Source organism: Malania oleifera, chromosome 5 (genome assembly GCF_029873635.1).
Source record: "Malania oleifera isolate guangnan ecotype guangnan chromosome 5, ASM2987363v1, whole genome shotgun sequence".
In the NCBI taxonomy this organism is placed as follows: domain Eukaryota; kingdom Viridiplantae; phylum Streptophyta; class Magnoliopsida; order Santalales; family Ximeniaceae; genus Malania; species Malania oleifera.
The window spans coordinates 25,241,971-25,261,660 of record NC_080421.1 but is presented as its reverse complement, the minus strand read 5'-3'; the positions used below and the strand labels follow the sequence as shown (position 1 = coordinate 25,261,660).

The window sequence follows — 19,690 nt, the reverse complement described above, 5'->3', positions numbered from 1 at the left end:
AACAAGCATGAATGCATGTATTACATACATACATATTCACAAGAGATCTATATATATCCATACATATACCCATGCGCATGTATATAGTACATATATATATACTACGATATAAAATTATATAAGATAAAATAATGCATATTTGTATGCTGTACATTACATAAAAAAAAAAAAAAAAAACTATACATATTGTAATATCAGTAAATATAAAATATCATCATCAATAACAACTATAATAATAATATTAATGATTTTATTAGATTTAATAATAGTAATATTTTTTTATTATAATAAAAAAAATATACTAGAAAACTATTCATAAGTTAAATACAACAACAACAACAACAAACCAAGCCTTTAGTCCCACTAGGTGGGGTTGGTTACATGAATCCTTTTTTGCCAATTTATGCGATCATGGACGATTTCCTTTGACAAATTTAGGGCTATTAAATTCTTACTTACTGTCTCATTTCAAGTTATTTTAGGTCTACCCCTACCCCTTCTACTGCCCCTTACATCAATTAAATCTCTCTTCCTCAATATAATGGTTTTATTGTGGTATGATTATTGATTTTGTTGGTTTTTTAGTCCTACATCGGTTGGAAGGTTTTTTTAAGCCTTTAGTTTGAAGGTATGTAAGGAGTTTCCCTCACCATTTGTAAATACGCCTCCCATTTTGTAGCGTTACAGATAGTATTTGTACTCTAGGGTATTTATAATTACTATTGGTAATTTGAAATTTGCAAGTTGTAATTTTCTGGAAATAGTGGATTGATCGTCGGCGTCCGAGGATGTAGGTAATTCTTTACCGAACCTTGTAAATTCTTGTGTTCTTTATTGATGTCTTTGATTATTAGTTTCTGTATTGTTTTAGTTTGGCTATATATTCAATAAGAATATTTGTAGTATTGGTGTTTGGTACAAGTGGGGTGCCCAACATGACAATTGGTATTAGAGTTAGGTTTAATAGTGCCGATACGAAGCTGGTTCTCTGTTAGGATCCTTGATTCTAATTTTTGATGCCTAGAAAGACCTTTTATAAGCGAGTGCTCAAAGACAATTGCGGCTTAGTCACTGTCTGGATGTCGGCCTGGTCAAAGTGGAATTTCATAAGATATATAGAGTAGACACGGTTGGGATAAGTGCGGTACTATTTATCCTAGGCCTTCTGTTATGTTGGTTTGGTATTAGATATATAGTTTTGGAAGATGATAGAAATTACACCTGTAGTATTAGAAGAAATTCTGTCCATATGAACTCTAACCCCAACAGCTTCGTCGTCATCTTCAAGGATGATAGCTAATGCTCTGTTTGAGGTGGAGAAATTTGATGGTACCAATAATTTTGGTATGTGGCAATGTGAGGTGATGGACATCCTGTACTAGCAGGAATTAGATGTTGCTCTTGGTGATAAATCAGAGGACATAGGCAACAAAGATTGGGAAAAGATCAATCTTCAGGCATGTCGTACAATTCGTTTCTATCTCACTAAAAAAAAAAAAAAAATAGTGTTATGAAGGAGACATCTACAAAGAAATTGTGAAAGATATTGGAAGATACATTTATGACAAAGAGTTTGGAAAATCGGCTCTATTTGAAAAAGAAATTGTTTCGCTTCCAGTATCAGTCGGGTATTTCTATAAATGACCACACAAATGCTTTCAATAAAATTTTGGCTGATTTGTTAAATTTGGATGAAAAGGTCAAAGATGAGGATAATGCCTTGTTGTTACTGAATTCTCTCTCTGATGATTATGAACATCTCACGACCACTTTATTGTATGGGAAGGATAAAGTTACTTTTGATGTTGTTTGTACTGCATTGATTAATACTGAATGTAGAAAGAAGGATTAGAGGGTCAATAAGGAAATAGTAGCAAAAACATAGACAATAAGGGGACATCTTCAGAGTTGTAAACGTGGAAGGAGTAGTAAATCTCAAAGGAGACCTTAGACCTGCTAAAGATGAATGCGCCTTTTGTCATAAGAAAGGTCATTGGAAGAAAGATTGTCCTAAATTGCAGCAAAAGAATAAGGGCAAAGCGCCTTCTAATGCCTATATAGTCAAGCGTGATGGAAGTGAGTCAAATTTTTATCTTATTGGAACATCTTCGACACATTATTGTGGTGAGTGGATTTTGGATTCTAGTTGTTCGTATCACATGTGTCTCAATAGGGAATGATTTTCTAATTTTGAAAAATTAGATGGTGGAGTTGTTTTTATGGAAATGATAATACCTGTAAAGCAACTAGAATAGGTTCAACATAGTTGAAATGTCAAGATGGAACTATTAAAATGTTGACTGATGTTAGATATGTTCCAAGCCTAAAAAAAAATCTAATCTCATTGGGTGCCTTAAAATCTAAAGGGTTCACTATTACTTTGAAAGATAGATCCTTAAAGGTTAAATCTGGTGCGCTTTTGGTGATGAAAGGTATTAGGAAAAATAATTTTTATTATTTTTAAGGTAGTATAGTTATTGGTACAGTAGCTATTGTTTCTGAGAAAGATGCAGGTTTAGATATAACCAAGTTTTGGCATATGCGATTGGCACATACGGGTGAAAAATCTTTGCAACAATTGGTTAAACGAGGCTTGTTGAAGGGTGCAAAGGTATGTAAGCTTGAATTTTGTAAACATTGTATTCTGGGAAAATAGACGAGTGAAATTTGGCATTGCAATTCACAAAACTGAAGGTATTTTAGACTACATCCACACAGATGTATGGGGTCCTACCAAAACTGCTTCATTGAGTGGTATGCATTGTTTTGTCACTTTTGTTGATGATTTTTCCAGGAGAGTTTGAGTGTATGCTATGAAAAATAAAAATGAAGTGTGATATTTTCCTTAAGTGGAAAAAATTGGTTGAAACTCAAATTGGCAAAAAGATCAAACGACTTAGATTAGATAATGGTGGTGGATACACGAGTGATCCGTTTATGAAGGTATGTCAAGATGAAGGTATTGCTCGGCACTTTATAGTTAGAAATACACCACAATAGAATGGGGTGGCAGAGTGCATGAATTGGACTTTACTGGAGAAAGGTCGATGTATGTTGTCTAATGCTAGGTTTGATAAAAGGTTTTGGGCTGAGGCTGTTAGATATGCGTGTCATCTCATCAATAGTCTACCGTCATCTGCGATTGGGGGAAAAACACCCGATGAGGTATGGTCTGGAAAACCTGCTAATGATTATGATTCTTTACATGTAGTTGTTGTTGTTGCTTATATTAAGAAATCTAAGTTGGATCTAAGAGCCAAGAAAGTAATATTCTTGGGGATTAGTATAAGAGTCAAAGGATACCGTCTTTGGTGTGTAGAGACGAAAAGAATGATTCTAAGCAAGGATGCGACTTTTGATGAACTTACGATGATAAAGAAAATAATACGTAAGGAGTCACTAGTTGAAGAAAAAACTAGTGGTACTCAAACAACAGGTGGGGGTTGAGACAATTTTGGGAGATCTAGTGAGAAATAAGGCTACACGACGTAATTCTCCAGTTACAGTAGAGAATAGTGTACAAGAAGAGGAGATTTCAATCCAAGAATCCCTACAGCAACAAGAATCAATTGCTTCTCAGAGGCCAAGAAGAGAAATTTGAAAACTTGTTCAGTATGTTGACATGGTGGCCTATGCACTTCCAGTTGTAGATGACGATGTTCCTTGCACTTTCAAGGAAGCAGTGAGGAACTCTGAATCAGAAAAATGAAAAGAGAGATTAATGAAGAAATGTAGTCTCTTTATCAGAATCAGACTTGGGAGCCAGCCCAGATACCCAAAGGTAAGAAAGCAATTGGTTGCAAATGGGTTTATGCAAAGAAAGAAGAATTTCCAGATGCAAATAATGTTCGCTTCAAAGTTAGATTGGTAGCTAAGGACTACACACCAAAGGAAGGTATTGATTATAATGAGGTATTTTCTCTAGTTGTTAAACATTATTCCATTCGAATTTTGTTGGCTATAGTAGCACAATTTGATATTGAACTAATTCAACTCAATGTAAAAACTGCATGTTTACATGGTGGTTTGAAATAGGAAATCTATTTGACTCAACCAAATGGATTCAAGGTTGCTGGAAAAGAAAATTGGGTATGCAAACTGGGAAAATGGTTGTATAGTTTAAAACAGTATCAAAGATAGTGGTACAAATGATTTCATCAGTTTATGATTGGTCACAAGTACATTAGAAATAAACATAATCATTATGTTTATTTTTGCAGACTACAAAATGGATTTATTATATATTTACTCTTGTATGTTGATGATATGTTGATAGTTTCAAGGAACGCTGAAGAAAACAACAAACTAAAAGGTCAGTTAAAGCAAGAGTTCGAGATGAAAGATCTTGATGAAGCAAAGAAGATACTTGGCATGGAGATATGCAGAGACGGAGTGAGGGAGAGTTAGTTTGACTCAAAAACTGTATTTGAAGAAGGTAGTACAAAGTTTTGACATTCCTGAGTAGTCAAAAGCAGTTAGCACTCCGCTTGCTCCTCACTTCAAACTTAGTGCATCTTTATCTCCTAATTCAAATTAGGAATATAAGTATATGTTGCAAGTTCCTTATGCAAGTACAGTTGGTAGTCTAATGTATGCAATGGTTTGTACAAGAGCTGATATTTCACAAGCTGTTAGTATGGTGAGCAGGTATATGCATGATCCGGGTATTGGACATTGGCAAGTTATGAAATGGATTTTACAATACATTATGAATACTATTGATGTTGATATAGTATTTGAGAAAAATAATACTATTAATCAACTTGTTGGATATGTGAATTCTGATTTTGCAGGTGATCTAGATAAACGTCGATCAACTACTGGATATCTATTTACATTTGTTAATGATTTAGTGAGTTGGAGGTCTACCTTACAGCCTACTATTGCTTTGTCTACAACAGAAGCGGAGTACATGATAGATTCAGAGGCTATTAAGGAAGCTATTTGTTTGGAGGGTTTACTTGTAAATTTGGGAGTTATTCAGAAGTACATTACTGTGTTTTGTGATAGCGAGAGTGCTATTCATTTGGCAAAGAACCAATTTTACAATGCACAAACGAAGCACATCGACGTTCGATTTCACTTTATGTGGGACATAATTAATGAAGGCAAAATACTTCTTCAGAATATTGCTATAGCTGAGAATCCTGCAGATATGTTGACCAAGGTTGTGACGACAACCAAGTTCAAATATTGTTTGGACTTGATCAATATTCTACAAGTTTGAATACTTTTGGAAGGCACCGATGATGTGGAACTTCAGAGAATGTTTGTGACTGAAAAATTTGTTGAATTTATTGTCAAGGCGGAGATTTGTTGGTTTTTTAGTCCCACATTAGTGGGAAGGTTTTTTGAAGCCTTTAGTTTGAAGGTATGTACGAAGTTTCCCTCACCATTTGTAAATACACCTCCCATTTTGTAGAGTTACAAATAGTATTTGTACTCTAAGGTATTTCTAATTACTATTGGTTATTTGAAATTTGCCCAAGTTGTAATTTTTTTGGAAATAGTGGATTGGTGTCTGTGCTTGAGGATGCAGATAATTCTTTACCGAACCTCGTAAATTCTTGTGTTGTTCTTTATTGTTGTCTTTGATTATTAGTTTCTACATTGCTTTAGTATGGTTATATATTTAATAGCAATAGTTGTAGTATTGGTGTTTGGCACAAGTGGGGTGCTCGACACAACAGATTTTTTATATATTTTCTTTATTAAATCATCAATTATAATATGATAATATAATTATTATTTATATTAAATCAAATACATGGTGATATTAATATTAATATAATTTTTTTATTATACAAATGAATGTAATAATATCATAAGGGGTTGGGAAAGCCATCCTATTTTGGATGCCACTATGAACTGTATTCCCTATTTGTGGTGGGTAAAGCAAACTTTTAAGTGGAACTGTTAAATTTTTATTAAATTATGTTCTAAATTTACTGCATTATAAATATTTTATGGTTAGCTCTTAATTATGCTTCTAATGGTTACGCTACAATCAACTTTCAGTCAGAGGAATGATCTACTCTTAGTTGGAATTCTTATTTAGTTATCCAATGCAAATGAATATGGTTACTTTTTTCAAACAGTGGCGCTATTGCACCAATTTTATACACTATTATTTGAATAATTTATTAAACTAGAAGGAGATTTTCTTTCATGCTTTTGTTATCGACAAAACAATGTTCCTAATGCTTACTAGATATCCCCGTGTATGTGGTATGTTCGGGAAAGCATGGATATGCACATGTAATAAGTGCCATTTGGCAGTTTAATCTTCAAATGCTGCTTGGAATTGTGTTATGACATGGACATACATTGTCCCATGCAAGGTCTTAAATTTTGATTTTGACTCAAATTTCGAAGCTCCAAGAGTACGGAAATTTTGATTTCGATGTCAATTTTGATTTTAAAAAATAATGGAATTTAGTAGTAAAACATGGAATTCTTTGTGAAACTTTAGAAATGGTTAACAAACATAATAATATAAGTTTTAGGACTAATATATTACAAATTAAATACATCTATGTTTTGTATGAGGTGGAAAAGTTGTAAAATAGTATTTGTATCAAACATATTTGTGAGATAATGTACATTAAACATATTTAGTTAATACAAATGAAATTCATAAATTATTTAAATATTATTTATTGTACAAATAATGAAAATTTAGTCGTGAATGGTTAAATAAAATGTTATTATAAGTGTATTTTTTCACATAATTTCAAAAGCACTTGTAATAATTTGTTTCGATAAAATAAATTAAGATAGAAATTTCACGTCACTCCTAAATTTCTCATTTGAATTTTGACGAAATTTCATCATATAGTCATAATTTCGACAAGTTTCGCTAAAATTTTGAGATTTTGATAAATTTCGGATGATTTGTTGAGATTTTGACGGAAATTTTGCAAGATGGAAATCAACTGCCATTTTGATTTCGAGAGTGATGGAAATCAGAAATTTCGACGAAAATTTCGACAATTTCGTGGAAATTTAAGACCATGGTCACATGGTATGTACAGCTTCTCAAGCGAGATTCGGCTCTTGCAATGGGAGTCTCACCACTGTCCTTATCAACTATGTTTGCCTCTTTAAGCTTAAATGCAACATGAACCTTCACCTCACCTTATCAATACTGTTTCTACTTGTTTTATCAGTCTTAGTGACACTTGTCATTTAACACTGTACAATACCATTTGACAAGTGGTATCTATGGAACTTGGCACTTGACATGGAACTTGACACAGAGAATGATGGACATGGTTCTCATGCCAGTCCATGTGCCTGTGCTGTTGTTCTGCTTTATTCTTCCTGTAGATGAGATGTTGAACATAATTTTATTTTTGGATTCTGAAATCAGTGTTTTGAGTTTTGGGTTTTTTTGTTCTGTAGGAACAATATTGGGCACCACCAAACTTTAAAAGGCTACTGTCGGCGAAATTAAAGTTTTTGACGGCAAGTGGGAAACTGATTAAGGTAATCATAATTGCATTATGAGATCAAATGCCTACTCATCAGCTATGTGCTTGGCTTTAAGTGATGCTAATGAAATGTGAAATGATGTGCTTTTTATTTCTTCAGTACGCAATTTTATTGAATAAAAGGCTGGAGGCTTATTGGATGCTTGTGCATAGGGTGATAGGACTAAGCATTTGGTTAGTATGGTTGATTTGATAGATGAATGAAATTAACTGAAAAAATTTTGGTTAAACTATTTCCATTATCTGAATGGAATAAGTTAACACATCGAATTAAAAACCATCAAAATTATGGTTTGTTAATTCAGTTAACGGAAGTTAACCTAATTGCTTCCCCATTTATCCTTTTGTGTGTGTGTGTGTGTGTGTGTGGGCAAACCATACATTGATCAAGAGATTTCAATATACTGGAAAAGCCATGGCCAACATCTTAGTGTATATATTGCCAACACCTTAGTCAACTTCTAATTGTTTATTTTGAAATACATACTTTTTATGTGTGTATGTGTGTGTGTGTGTGTGTATATATATATACACGTTTAATTGGTTAACTGAATTCAATCTGGGTTCTCTGATAACTGAAACCTGAAAAGTGAGAAGTTAGTACTGAACCAACCGAATTGCGAACATTACCAGTCTGAAGTAACGGAATTTGGTTGATTAATTGGTTGAAGTTGAAAAATGCTCAGCTCTAGCCTGTGGAGCATGTGATTTTGCCATATTTTGTTGAATAAGTTGGTCTACCCTGATCAGTGAAGTCTGGCTGGGAAACTTTTGGTTGGTAAAATTATTAACTAACATGGTTAAGGGTATGTGGTTGATTACATTTCCAAATAGGGATGCAGGGAAACCTATTATGCAGATCCTGTGCATTATTCGCATTTTAGAGCATTGGTGGTAGTTCTATGGTGCTATATGTAATTGATGAACATGGTGGAGAATCTTGAGATATTGATTCGTGCATAGGAATTTAGGATTCATGGCAACCACCACATGACAAAGCTTTAATAGTTAGACTACTTTAATGAGATTTAACATTTTTTTCCCTAACACAACAGATCAAACTGAATTTGATCCCTGGTGCTTTAATGATCTCAGCTTTATTGCTGTTGTAGCTGTGATGAATAATACGCACTGATGGCACATTAGTTTGTACCTTGACAGTTTCACATGCCTGATTCCTTTTATATGATTGACATTGTTATGATTGGTTGAGTAACCATGCTGAAGCTTGGCTTGTTGAGTCCCTCATTTACACAAACTTCATATGTATGTGCATCTGTGTGTGTGTGTGTTTGTATTTTGGTTTTTTTTTGGGGGGGGGGGGGGGGTTGGGGGGTTGGGTGATTGTAAATATGTGTTGGTTTGGCCATATTTACAGACCTAATTCTCAACTCTTACTGGCTGAATATCAGGGGCTGGTATTAGTGTTCAAAGAGGAGAGAACCATAGTTTGTTATTTGTGTGGAAATGAGAGCTCCTGTCAGTTTCCTACTGCACCTTTCCCCCCTCCTTCCCTGTTCATCCTACCTTTGCTCTCAATTCTTTCCTATTAGGACTCAAAATACCCTGAGTGGGTCCTTTTGGTTTTCCTGCCTCATTACTTAACTATACATTCATTTGATTGGCTGAAAAGAGATTAAAACACTTTTCCCCACCTGCATATGTTTGGTGGTTGAAGGAAAGCTTGTAACATAATTATTTCCCTTGAGAAACTGTCTTTTTAATGCTTCATTTTCTTTCGATTTACCTGTAAAGTGTAAACCAAGCTTGCTTTTGTATTGTAATTAGCATTATTTTCCATGCTCCACAGTTTCATTACAATGGAATAGAGTTTGATTGAGGTGATCTTTTTCCTCGCTGATCTGGACATCTTGTTGGCTTCAGTTTGTCTGGAGTTCACTCTTTGTGATCCAATTTAAATGCCAACAGTACTGAGCTGATTTAAAGTGAAGTGGGGGAGAAAATTATCAGCATTAGCTTGAATACACAGTTTGGTTGTGAACCTTTCAGGATAGGAAATCAAATATTCAGCTCAGCATGGCTTGGCTAATTTGTGGTCTTGCATTGAGCCATTGTCACATAGGTAGTAGAACCTGATAATTCATCTGTTGTTTGTGTATCAACTTTGTTGGTAATATGTTAAAACTATGTGATGATGCCACCAATATTTACCCGTCAGTACAAGAGGGAAAAATTTAGGAATGCCTACTTTTATTGAAAAAGTAGGATATATTCCCAATCTCAAGCAGATGAAGCTGGTCATTCGTGTCCTGTAGCTCAAAAGGAGGGTATTGGTTACACACAAAGATCACGCTAAGTATCCAAGTAGATTGGGAAATATACAAATGGTATTCCTATTACTCCGGAATCTACTAAAGATGATTCCTTGTATCTTAGGGGATTATATACCATTTTTCAGTTCAACTCATTATTGAAGGGAGTGCAATTATTTGGCTTGGAACTGGAGATGGAGTTCCTGAAGAAAATTACACAGTAAGGGGGGGTACTTGGTTTGCAACATCAAAAATATTCTCATGAAATGACATTCATGGGAATCTCATTCCTAGGATATCTCATGGAAATACTTTTGTTTGGTTCGGGTTGTAAGATTCCTAGGATGTATACAAGATTACCATGTCAATGTTTGGTTCATGGGAATCCTGGTAGGTATTTTAAGGTGACCATCATACCCTTGACATGTAATGAATGTATGAAGAATAATTATATTTTTCAATATAAAGCCCTACTAAGAATGCGTATTTAACTAAATCTATACCCAAAAATTTTCAATAATAATAAATTTAAAACATTTAACACTTAATAATGGATTAACTAAAAGAAATGAGTGTGATATAGTTTCTAAATCTTAACTATTGTATTAAATTTTTATAAAACAGTAATAATATTTTATTTTATAAATTACAAATGTATGTTAATTAACATAAATATTAACACTTTTAATAGACCTTTTAATATTTTATAATTAACAAATTTACTATTATTTATGTTAATTAATATTTTTAATTTCCATTGCAATATTTTTTAATTAAAAATTCAATTTTCTAGTTGGAAAATTAATTAAAATTTTATAATTATATCTTTAATTAAATTATCTATATTTGCTAATTTAAAAATAATTAATGTTTATGCTAATTTAATATTTTTGTTTTATTAATAATTTATTATTTTAGAGTGTGTTAATTATATAATATTATAGGGGCATTATTGTCTAAAAGCCAAAATAATGAGGGCAGTTTGGTCTAAAAAGTAGGATTCTCATGGGAATGGGATTTCCATAAAACTTACCCATGGGGGAGGTGGGAAGAGGATGCCCATGTTTCATGGGAATCCTTTCATTCCCAAGAACATGCCCGCCATTTCAAATTCCCATGCTCAAACAAACATGGGAATGAGATGCACTAGGCATCACATTTTCAGGAATTTTGAAAAATGCCGTGAACGAAATGCCCCCTAAGAAGGATCAGAACCTTGACCAATACCCTGGAAAAATGGATGTAGTTTTTTGAAAATTTTCAGTTTGTTGAGTGGTAAAAGCTGCATCTAGGCGAAGATCATAATTGTATGTCCTGATTTCTTACAGGTTAAACGCAAGTACAGGATTGCACCAGCTCCTGCATTTTCTGACAGGAGAAGAAATACATCCATGTTACTCTTGGATGGGAAGCAAAGGGTTTCTCCCAAAGTTGATAGGGATGATTTCAATATCCCTACAAAATCTCAGATTGATTTAGAATTAGCCAAGATGAGGAGCATGACTGCGCAAGAGGCTGCTGCAGCTGCTGCACGAGCAGTCGCTGAGGCAGAAGCTGCCATAGCAGAAGCTGAAGAGGCAGCAAGAGAGGCAGAGGCAGCGGAAGCTGATGCAGAGGCAGCACAGGCTTTCGCAGAAGCAGCAATGAAGGCGCTGAAAGGAATAAACACCCCCAAGATGGTAAAATCTATATCTCCTTTACGTGTGTTGATATATGGATGACTTTAATTGATGAGGTTGCAGTTTGGTATGACCTAGTTTTCTTTTTGTTTGACAAAGAGCCTAATTCTCGCTCTCATTTTCATTTTTAATATATTTTGAAATTTAAATCTGTTGCTTCAGCTGTGGATGATCACTTGACTGAAATTTGACTAGGAAAGTTCATTTGTCATAACTTGGTTTCTGAGTCTTGTTCATTCATTTGCCATAATTTGGTTCCTGACTCTTTCTTCTTTTCTTCCCTTCTCTTTAATACCTTTCTCATATCACCCTTTGCTCTTATTCATTGAAGGAGGAATTTTTTTACTTTGTTTTTGGTAATCTTATAGTTTTCTATTTAAAAAATATAATAAGAACCTGAAATCTGGGTGGGCCTTTTCCACTCGGGATGATAATAAACCTCGGGAGCCATTAATCAAACATTGTAGACTTCCCTGCTGGTTCGCCTTCTCCCTGCTTTGGAGATGCAGCATATAGCTTACAAGGGTATTGCAATATAGCCTCGAGATAGCGAGACCTTTTACTTTTTTTATTTGTATCCAACTTTATATCATTAATTCATCATTTTAAGCTCCATATGAGAGTAGCATATATATTTTTTAGAAATTGCTTGTCCCTTTTAACAATATGTTAATTCTATTATGTGCAGTTGATCCGTGTTTGATGGAAATACATAGAGGGGCCTTCAAGATCAATGGATTTAGCATTTTTTTGGTTCAACAACACTGATGCGTTTGCTTCCCTCCAATATTGTCTGTACTTGTAAATATGTAAAGACTTGCATGGATAGTGAAATGCAGGATTCAACATTGACACAGTGAATCCCGCTGATTTAACTCAGCAAAGGAACTGTACTTTATGACAATTTCATCATGTGAACATTTGTTTCATTTTTTTGTTTGTTTGGGAACTTCATGGTTTAGGGCTGATATCTGTTGCAGGTTGCAGAACATAGAATCTACGAAATATAAAGAAATAGGAAGAGCTGGGTTTTGATTTGTGTTCCATTCCTTTTGCTCTGGCGTTGATAACTGACTTTGGCCATGCTTTTCCTCTCTCTCTCTCTCTCTCTCTCTCTCTCTCTCACACACACACACACACACACACACACACACACACACAAAAAGAGCATATGCACTCAATCATTTGCCTTAATTGGTTATGGCCCTGATCTATGTTGTGTTTGGGATGTTGAGTGGAATTTGGATTGAACTCCCCTACCCTATTTTTGGAAAATGTCTTAGATCTTGGTGGATTTGAACAAAATTTAATGTAGAATTTTATTAAATTTTATCTAAAACTATTCAAATTTAATTTTAAAGATTGAAATTCATGTTCCCAAAAGTGTAAATCTATATAAATTCAAATTTAAAACTTTGAATTCATAATAGCTAATTCATGGTGAACGTTTTTGCCATAAGTATGATTGGGAGGATTTAAACTTAAAGCCTCGTATTGAAGTTGCATTGATTGGAAGAAGTCTATTGAGTTTTGTTAAAATTTTCATAATTTTAAGTGGGTTGTTGGAATTTCATGTTTTTCAAATGTATGATAATGACATGTTTTGGAGTGTAGATTTTAGAAGTTTCAAAGTGGGATGAAATTTAACACAGTTTTATATCATATTTTGTTTAAATTTATTAAATTGAAATTTAAAATTATCATAGAAAATGTAGAGACTTGAATCCGGAAAATAAAGAAATAATTGAGAAAAGAAGGAAAGGGAAGATAAAAAGGGGATTTCAGCAGGCTTCGTCGACGATTCCCCTGTGTTCGTTGACGAAGGCCCTTTAGTGATTTGTCGTCGAATTTCAAAGTATCGTTGACGAAGAGATCTAGAACTATAAAAAATATCAGGCTTAGAGTTCGTCGACGAAACCCTTCGTTTGTTGACAAACAGCCTTCAGTAGTTTGTCAACGAAGGCGCCATTTGTCGACGAATTTGACCGGGTCAAGGGGTCTGTAAATAGAAATTTTGTTTGCTTCTTCATTAAGAAACATAATTTCTCTCTCTCTCTTTAACCCGTGCCCACACACTCTCTCTCAATGATTTCTCGTCGCTCGTTGATAGATTCAACGATCAGAAGTTACTATGAGGGTTTAGGGGAAATTCTCTACAAGTCTAGCGAAATAGATATTTGATATGAGTTTTTCAAGCGTTACTCCAAAATTAGGGTAAGTAGGTTATTTTAAGGCTTTATGGGTTGTTGTAAACTATAGGAAGGCCTAGGAAATGATTAATGGTTGCTGATCTAGAGTTTGTGTTGATTTATTTGGGAAAAATGTGGTTTCAAGATTTTGAACTGCAAACGCCATAGGGCGTGGAGTTTGGGGTTTCCAGTGGACTTTCTTGTAAGTTAAGTAAGGGGATTTGTCTTACATCAATTACTTTTAAAATATGAACCAGTTAAACTGTATTTTATGGTTTTAGGAAAATTAGGGTTTTGGGTAGGGGTGAGCATAATTCGGGGAAAACCGAATTAACTGATTTAACCGGCCAAAATTGGTCGGTTCGATTTGGGTAAAAAACTCGTTTCGGTTGGTTCAGTTGGGATTTACAAAAAATTCGTTTAATCGATTTCGGTTCAGTTAATAACAAAAAATAATTCAGTTAATCGATTAACGGATTTATTAATTAATTAAATTTTAAATATAAATTATGATATGTTATAATTGTTATTTTTTAGGGACGGGTTAGGCGATATCCGGATATGGGGGTTGGGCTTGGGGGGAACAAGGGCGGAGGGGTCTCAGACTCAGTGGAGGGCTTTGGGGCTTAGGGCTAGAGTTTCGTTTGTGTGAAGTTCACACTTCGAGTCTTCGACTTCACTGTTCCTCTGTGGCTTTGCACCGCAGCTCTCCATCGGACCACCGACCATCTCCTTCTCCATTCTCCACTTCTCACTTCGCGAACGGCGAATCCCCTCTTCGGCTCTCCAGCCTCTCCTGGTTTCGCGAGTCCCTCCCCGGCTCTTCCCTCACGTGGGCGTGGCGACGACTCTTCAGTCTTCACTCAGTGACTCAGCCACTCAGGTACCTTCGACGACCTTCCCCTCTTCTCTGTCCACAGTTGGTTATTTTTGGTGAACCACAAATTTCCCAAAACATATATGGGAAAAGATGGGGGTAAACAGTAGACTGGGGACTGGGAAAAATGAGTTCCTAAAATTATACACCAGTAATGAAGTATGAAGGCCAACAATCCAACATCCCCAAGGTCCATTCTATAATTTTTTTTTTTTGCTCATGTTTTCTTTGGGTGTATATATTATCTCATATGGTTTTTAGCTTTACAATCCAAATTTATTAATGTGAAATTAAATATGAAATTGTATATTTTATTTTTTTAGTAGGCAAAGTTTTGGCACATCCTTGAAAAAAAAATTGAACTTTTTATGGGTAACTTCAAAAAATAAATCTCATCCCATATTTGTCTCTAATCTTTTGCATTGATGTGTTGATCCAGACTTAATCCTTTAACCATCTTAAGCCAATATAAATGTTGCTTAAGAAAAAGTTTGTTATTGAGAGATTTAGACATGTGCCGGCTTTCTAACTTTCGTCAAATAGCCGCTGGAGAATCCTCATCTATCACTCAATAAAGAACTTCGTCGGCCAAACACAAGCATATTGTAGACGTAACCTTTGCTTTAAAATCTACCATGTTGCCTCATCTATTCATTCCGATTGATTATCAAGTAGAGCCATTGCCATGCCTTGTTGCACAAGAATGTCCTTCACTCTCCTCTACCATAAACCAAAATTTCCGGTTCCAAGACGATCCCAATACTATGACAACAATTGCTCTGATACTAATATGTTGTAAAATTCGGGTATAAGACAAAAACACAGCGGAAGTTGTAAACTTGCAACAAATAAACCAAGTCTCAACAACACTCCACCAATATGAATGAGAAGATAACAACCAATAACACAAGAATGAAAGCAAATGACATTCAATATTCACTACAATGTGAAACAGCACAATACACAAGTTTTGCAATGATCTTACTTAACAAATACACTCAGAAATACAATATATAAAAGTTACTCGGAGGTTTCCCTCCAAATACCTAACCACCATAACGTCCAAATTCAAATTTCAAAAATCTACCCGTAGCCTAGAAATGCTCGTCGACGAGAACAGGGTTTGTCGATGAGACCAAGAAGACCACTCATCGACGATTATGACCACTCGTCAACGAGCCTTTAAAACAGCTCTTGGTATCTCAGGATCTCTGAACTTTTAAGCCTCTCAGGGTCTCCTCATCGACGAGTCTCTGCTGTGCAGTCCCTCCATGTTCTTCTTCTTTTTCCTTGTTTATGAAACTTCAAAGTATAAGAGTCACCATAAACAACATCAAGGTATCTGAAATGTTTGATAAAAATTGGGTTGAGACACCTCTCAGTAAGTAAGAATTAGATTATTATCATATGTGGCTAAAATGAGATGTGGTATAAAAATAATTAATTTAATAATCCAACTGTTAAAACCACATTTATGAAGAGAGAACCACATATTTTCTATAATAAAATTTCATTGTAACCAGTGGATCATGTATATCAATATATGTACTTTTCTTCAAAACAACATTAAGCCCATTAAGTGGTCACAATCACATAAATATCCAAATATGTATAAAAAGAACTCATTTCGGTTGATGCATGTCATGTTTAACTCCCATGACCGGGTTGTGCAGTTCGAAAACTGGACTTAGCATTGGTTGGCCGACCAAATAAATCAAAGGTTTATATTTGCAAGTGTGATTTGCCTCACATCCTGATCCAAAAATAGGTGTGTGACCCTACTCAGGCCAAATCCACTATCTACCGCCAACACTTTCATAATAGTGTGGCTGTACTAATACTCATCTGTAACTCATCTATAACTACGGTACCGAGAATCCACTACATTCGGCCCATCAGGGTTTTTAAAACATAATATTGCAATTTATGCAACTATACAGTATAATGATCTCATCATTTTCACATATAATTTGTAACCAAATGTCATCATTATTCACAATCACACACGTAATAAATATAATCCTGTAATATTCACAACAAATACGTGATAAATATAATACCGTAAAAATCTCAAACTTGCTCAATTATGCAATAAAATAAATTAAACTTATGTCGCACGATTTGTATAATAATTATAATTTCATAAATTACCTGAGAAATTCTCATAAATATATATTCAGTAAATTTAAATAAAAACGAGGGTATGATCAACTCCCATATTTAAATTTAATTCCCAATCTATTTAAAAACCCAAATATTATCAAATCCTTACAGTTTAATTGAACTCAGATATGTATTTAAATAAATCAAATCCGTATAATTTAATTTAACTCGAGTATATATTTGAATAAAACCAATATAATTAATTTAATAAACTTGATTTAAATCAAACATATAAATATAATTAAATTCACGTAATTAATTTAAAACAGACATATTTTTAAAATAAAATATAAACATGGAAATAATTAAATTCTCGTACTCAATTTAAATCAGGCATATATTAAATAAATTCTGACATAATCTAGCCCACTTACCCTAACCCTCAAGTGATGCCTACAACGCGCAGAGGACAAAATTTCTCTGGTTAAATCTTTGAAGAGCGGAGTTAGGATCCGAGAATGATATATGTTCTTCAATTTCGCAGAGAAATGGAAGAGAAATTGAGAGAGAGAGAGAGAGAGAGAGAGAGAGAAGTGAGAACAGAAGAGGGGGGAATTTAAGCTTCCTGAAGGCTCCTGATCCTTTAGGAGCTTTTATATATATATATATATATATATATAAAATTTTATATTATTTTATTAATATATTATTATATTATATTATATTATTTAATTAATAATAATTAATTAATTAATTAATTAATTTTTATTATAATTTTTTTTGTTTTTATTTTTATTTTATTACGCTTACATGCATATTATTATTATTATTATTATTATTATTATTATTATTATTATTATTATTATTATTATTTCTCATCACAGTGAGGCTTAAGTAACATATGACCATTTTTCAATTAAATACAAGGAGGTTGTAAATGAGCCAACTTGAGCTGCACTTTGTCATACTTAAACTTATTTATTAAATTTTTAATAGAAGTCAAGCTTGGACCTACCTCAAACTAAGCTTAAATACACTTGCTTAAGCTTGGACCTACCAAATGTATGCTATAGAGTTTGAGTTAAACAAGCTCACATCCAAATTATTCTTACTTTTAAGTCCATTTAGTCTATCAAGCCTAATTTATCCGTACTAAACAAGCCCATAGATGTGACTAATTCAAGCATATTAAAATGAGCCTAACCAAATGTATAACCGAGGTGTTCACTAATTTGAACAAGCTAATTTTGTTTATGTTCAAATTCGACCCATTTATTAAACAAGTTTTGAAATTGAATTTGGCAATCATTTATTTATATAATCAACGAATTTGAAACTCGATAAGCTGGTCATTAGTAGTTTTGTTAGTTAATTTGAAGCCCTAAATGTATGACACTTAACTAGTTTTTATTTATTCTTGTAAGGATGCATTTTGCTTAATTTAATGATAATGGCCGCTGTGGATTAGCCATTAAATTTTAATTAACAGAACTCTTTAATGATATACGACACATCTTAATTTGTCTTTTTTTGGCGTACTTTTTTCAAACTTATTATCTTTTATTATACCCCAAATATTCTTTTCCTACCAATAAAACTAATAATTAAATTTTTTTTTACAAAATTCAACAAGTCACTAGGATATTTTAAATTAAAGTTAAATGGAAATCACATATATAGAGACCCGGGAAAATGAAATAATAAAAATAATTGGAAAAAATGGATTTTTGGCCGGGAAAAGAGAAAATTGGCGACGGTTTTTTGGAGAGGAATAAAGCCGGCGACGGTTTGGAATTACTGTGGGTCAATAACTGGATAAACTGTAAAATAGGACCGGTTAAAGAGAAAATCGGTGACGATTTTCTGTGCAGAGGGGATATTAAGGATATCCTGCGAGCATTTTTTTTTCAAAGAATCAAATTTTCTTCTTCTCCTCTCCGAAAACCTACGGTTTCTCTCTCCATTTTCTTTGATTCTCACTCTGTTAAGTCTTATTTTAACGATCAGGAACCACCACAAGGTTCCTAGGAAGATTCTCTGCAACCTATGTGGTGCAGATTTTCAGTTGGAGGTTTCGGGGCACCATCCCAAAATCAAGGTAAGTAGGGTATTTTTAAGTTTTATTCTTAATATGGAATATATAGGACTTAGGGAATGATAAAATAACATTTTGTTGGAGTTTGGGTTGATAAACTCGGATTTCTGAATTAGGATTCGGGTGAGTGCCGTAGGCGACGTTTCGGGGTTTCCATGGGTGAAATTTAAGAAAACGAGTAAGGGGAATTAATTATATTAGGTTTTTATTAAATTTTAAACTGGTTAATTTGGGTATACAAAATATATATATATTTAGGTATGATTTATTTGAACAATTGGGCATTTTGGAAATATTGACTTTTGATAAATAATGTATATATATATATGGAAAATAAATTGTGTGGCGGGAATACAACTTTCATAATTTATTTGGCTGATGCGAGTACAGTTATTGGTAAATAATGATTGTTTGTGAATACTGCTGCTTGAGATTGCTGCGTGACAAATAATGTGATGTGTGAATATGGGTCATTTTGTGTGGTTATTCATGTCTATCATAATATAACATTGGTAGGCCTAAGAAGTTCATTATATTGCCAAGATGTAATCACGATATACGTTGGCAGGTCTGAGAAGTTCGTATTCATTACATATTGGGGTAGAGCATTAGCAGGCATGAGGAGGTTGTTCTATTGTACTATGGATAGGTCATGGGGATTGGTACTGGTGGTTAGTGGTGCCTGTGTGAGACACAATATGTTTCTGTGTGATGTTAGTCCTGTGTGGACCAATCCTATATAGACCATGTTTCTGTGTGACGTTAGTCCTGTGTGGACCATGGATTCTGTGAAGATGTTAGTCTCGTGTGGACCATGTATTTCTAAGAAGATGTTAGTCTTGTGTGGACCAGTCCTGTGTAGACCATGTTTCTGTGTGATGTTAGTCTTGTGTGGACCATGGATTCTGTGATGATGTCAGTTTTGTGTGGACTAGTCCTTTGCGGACCGTGTATTTTGTATAAATGAGAGTGTTGTGTGGA

General features: G+C 34.0%; 2 protein-coding genes across 2 annotated transcripts in view; both read left to right on the top strand.

The window, feature by feature from the left end:
- The window catches only part of LOC131154984 (telomere repeat-binding factor 1), a 27,354-nt gene extending 14,980 nt beyond the window's left edge, over positions 1-12,374 (top strand). The window contains exons 5-7 of the mRNA XM_058107855.1: positions 7,405-7,488; positions 11,095-11,445; positions 12,134-12,374. Of these exons, the coding sequence (XP_057963838.1) occupies positions 7,405-7,488; positions 11,095-11,445; positions 12,134-12,148 (450 nt within the window). The 3' untranslated portion in view covers positions 12,149-12,374. The remainder of the gene's footprint in view (positions 1-7,404; positions 7,489-11,094; positions 11,446-12,133) is intronic.
- LOC131155894 (uncharacterized) lies at positions 12,213-19,690 on the top strand. Its single transcript, XM_058109343.1, has 3 exons — positions 12,213-12,236; positions 14,183-14,517; positions 19,278-19,690. Exons 1-3 carry the CDS (start codon positions 12,213-12,215, stop codon positions 19,450-19,452), a joined length of 534 nt encoding a protein of 177 aa, XP_057965326.1. The 3' UTR covers positions 19,453-19,690.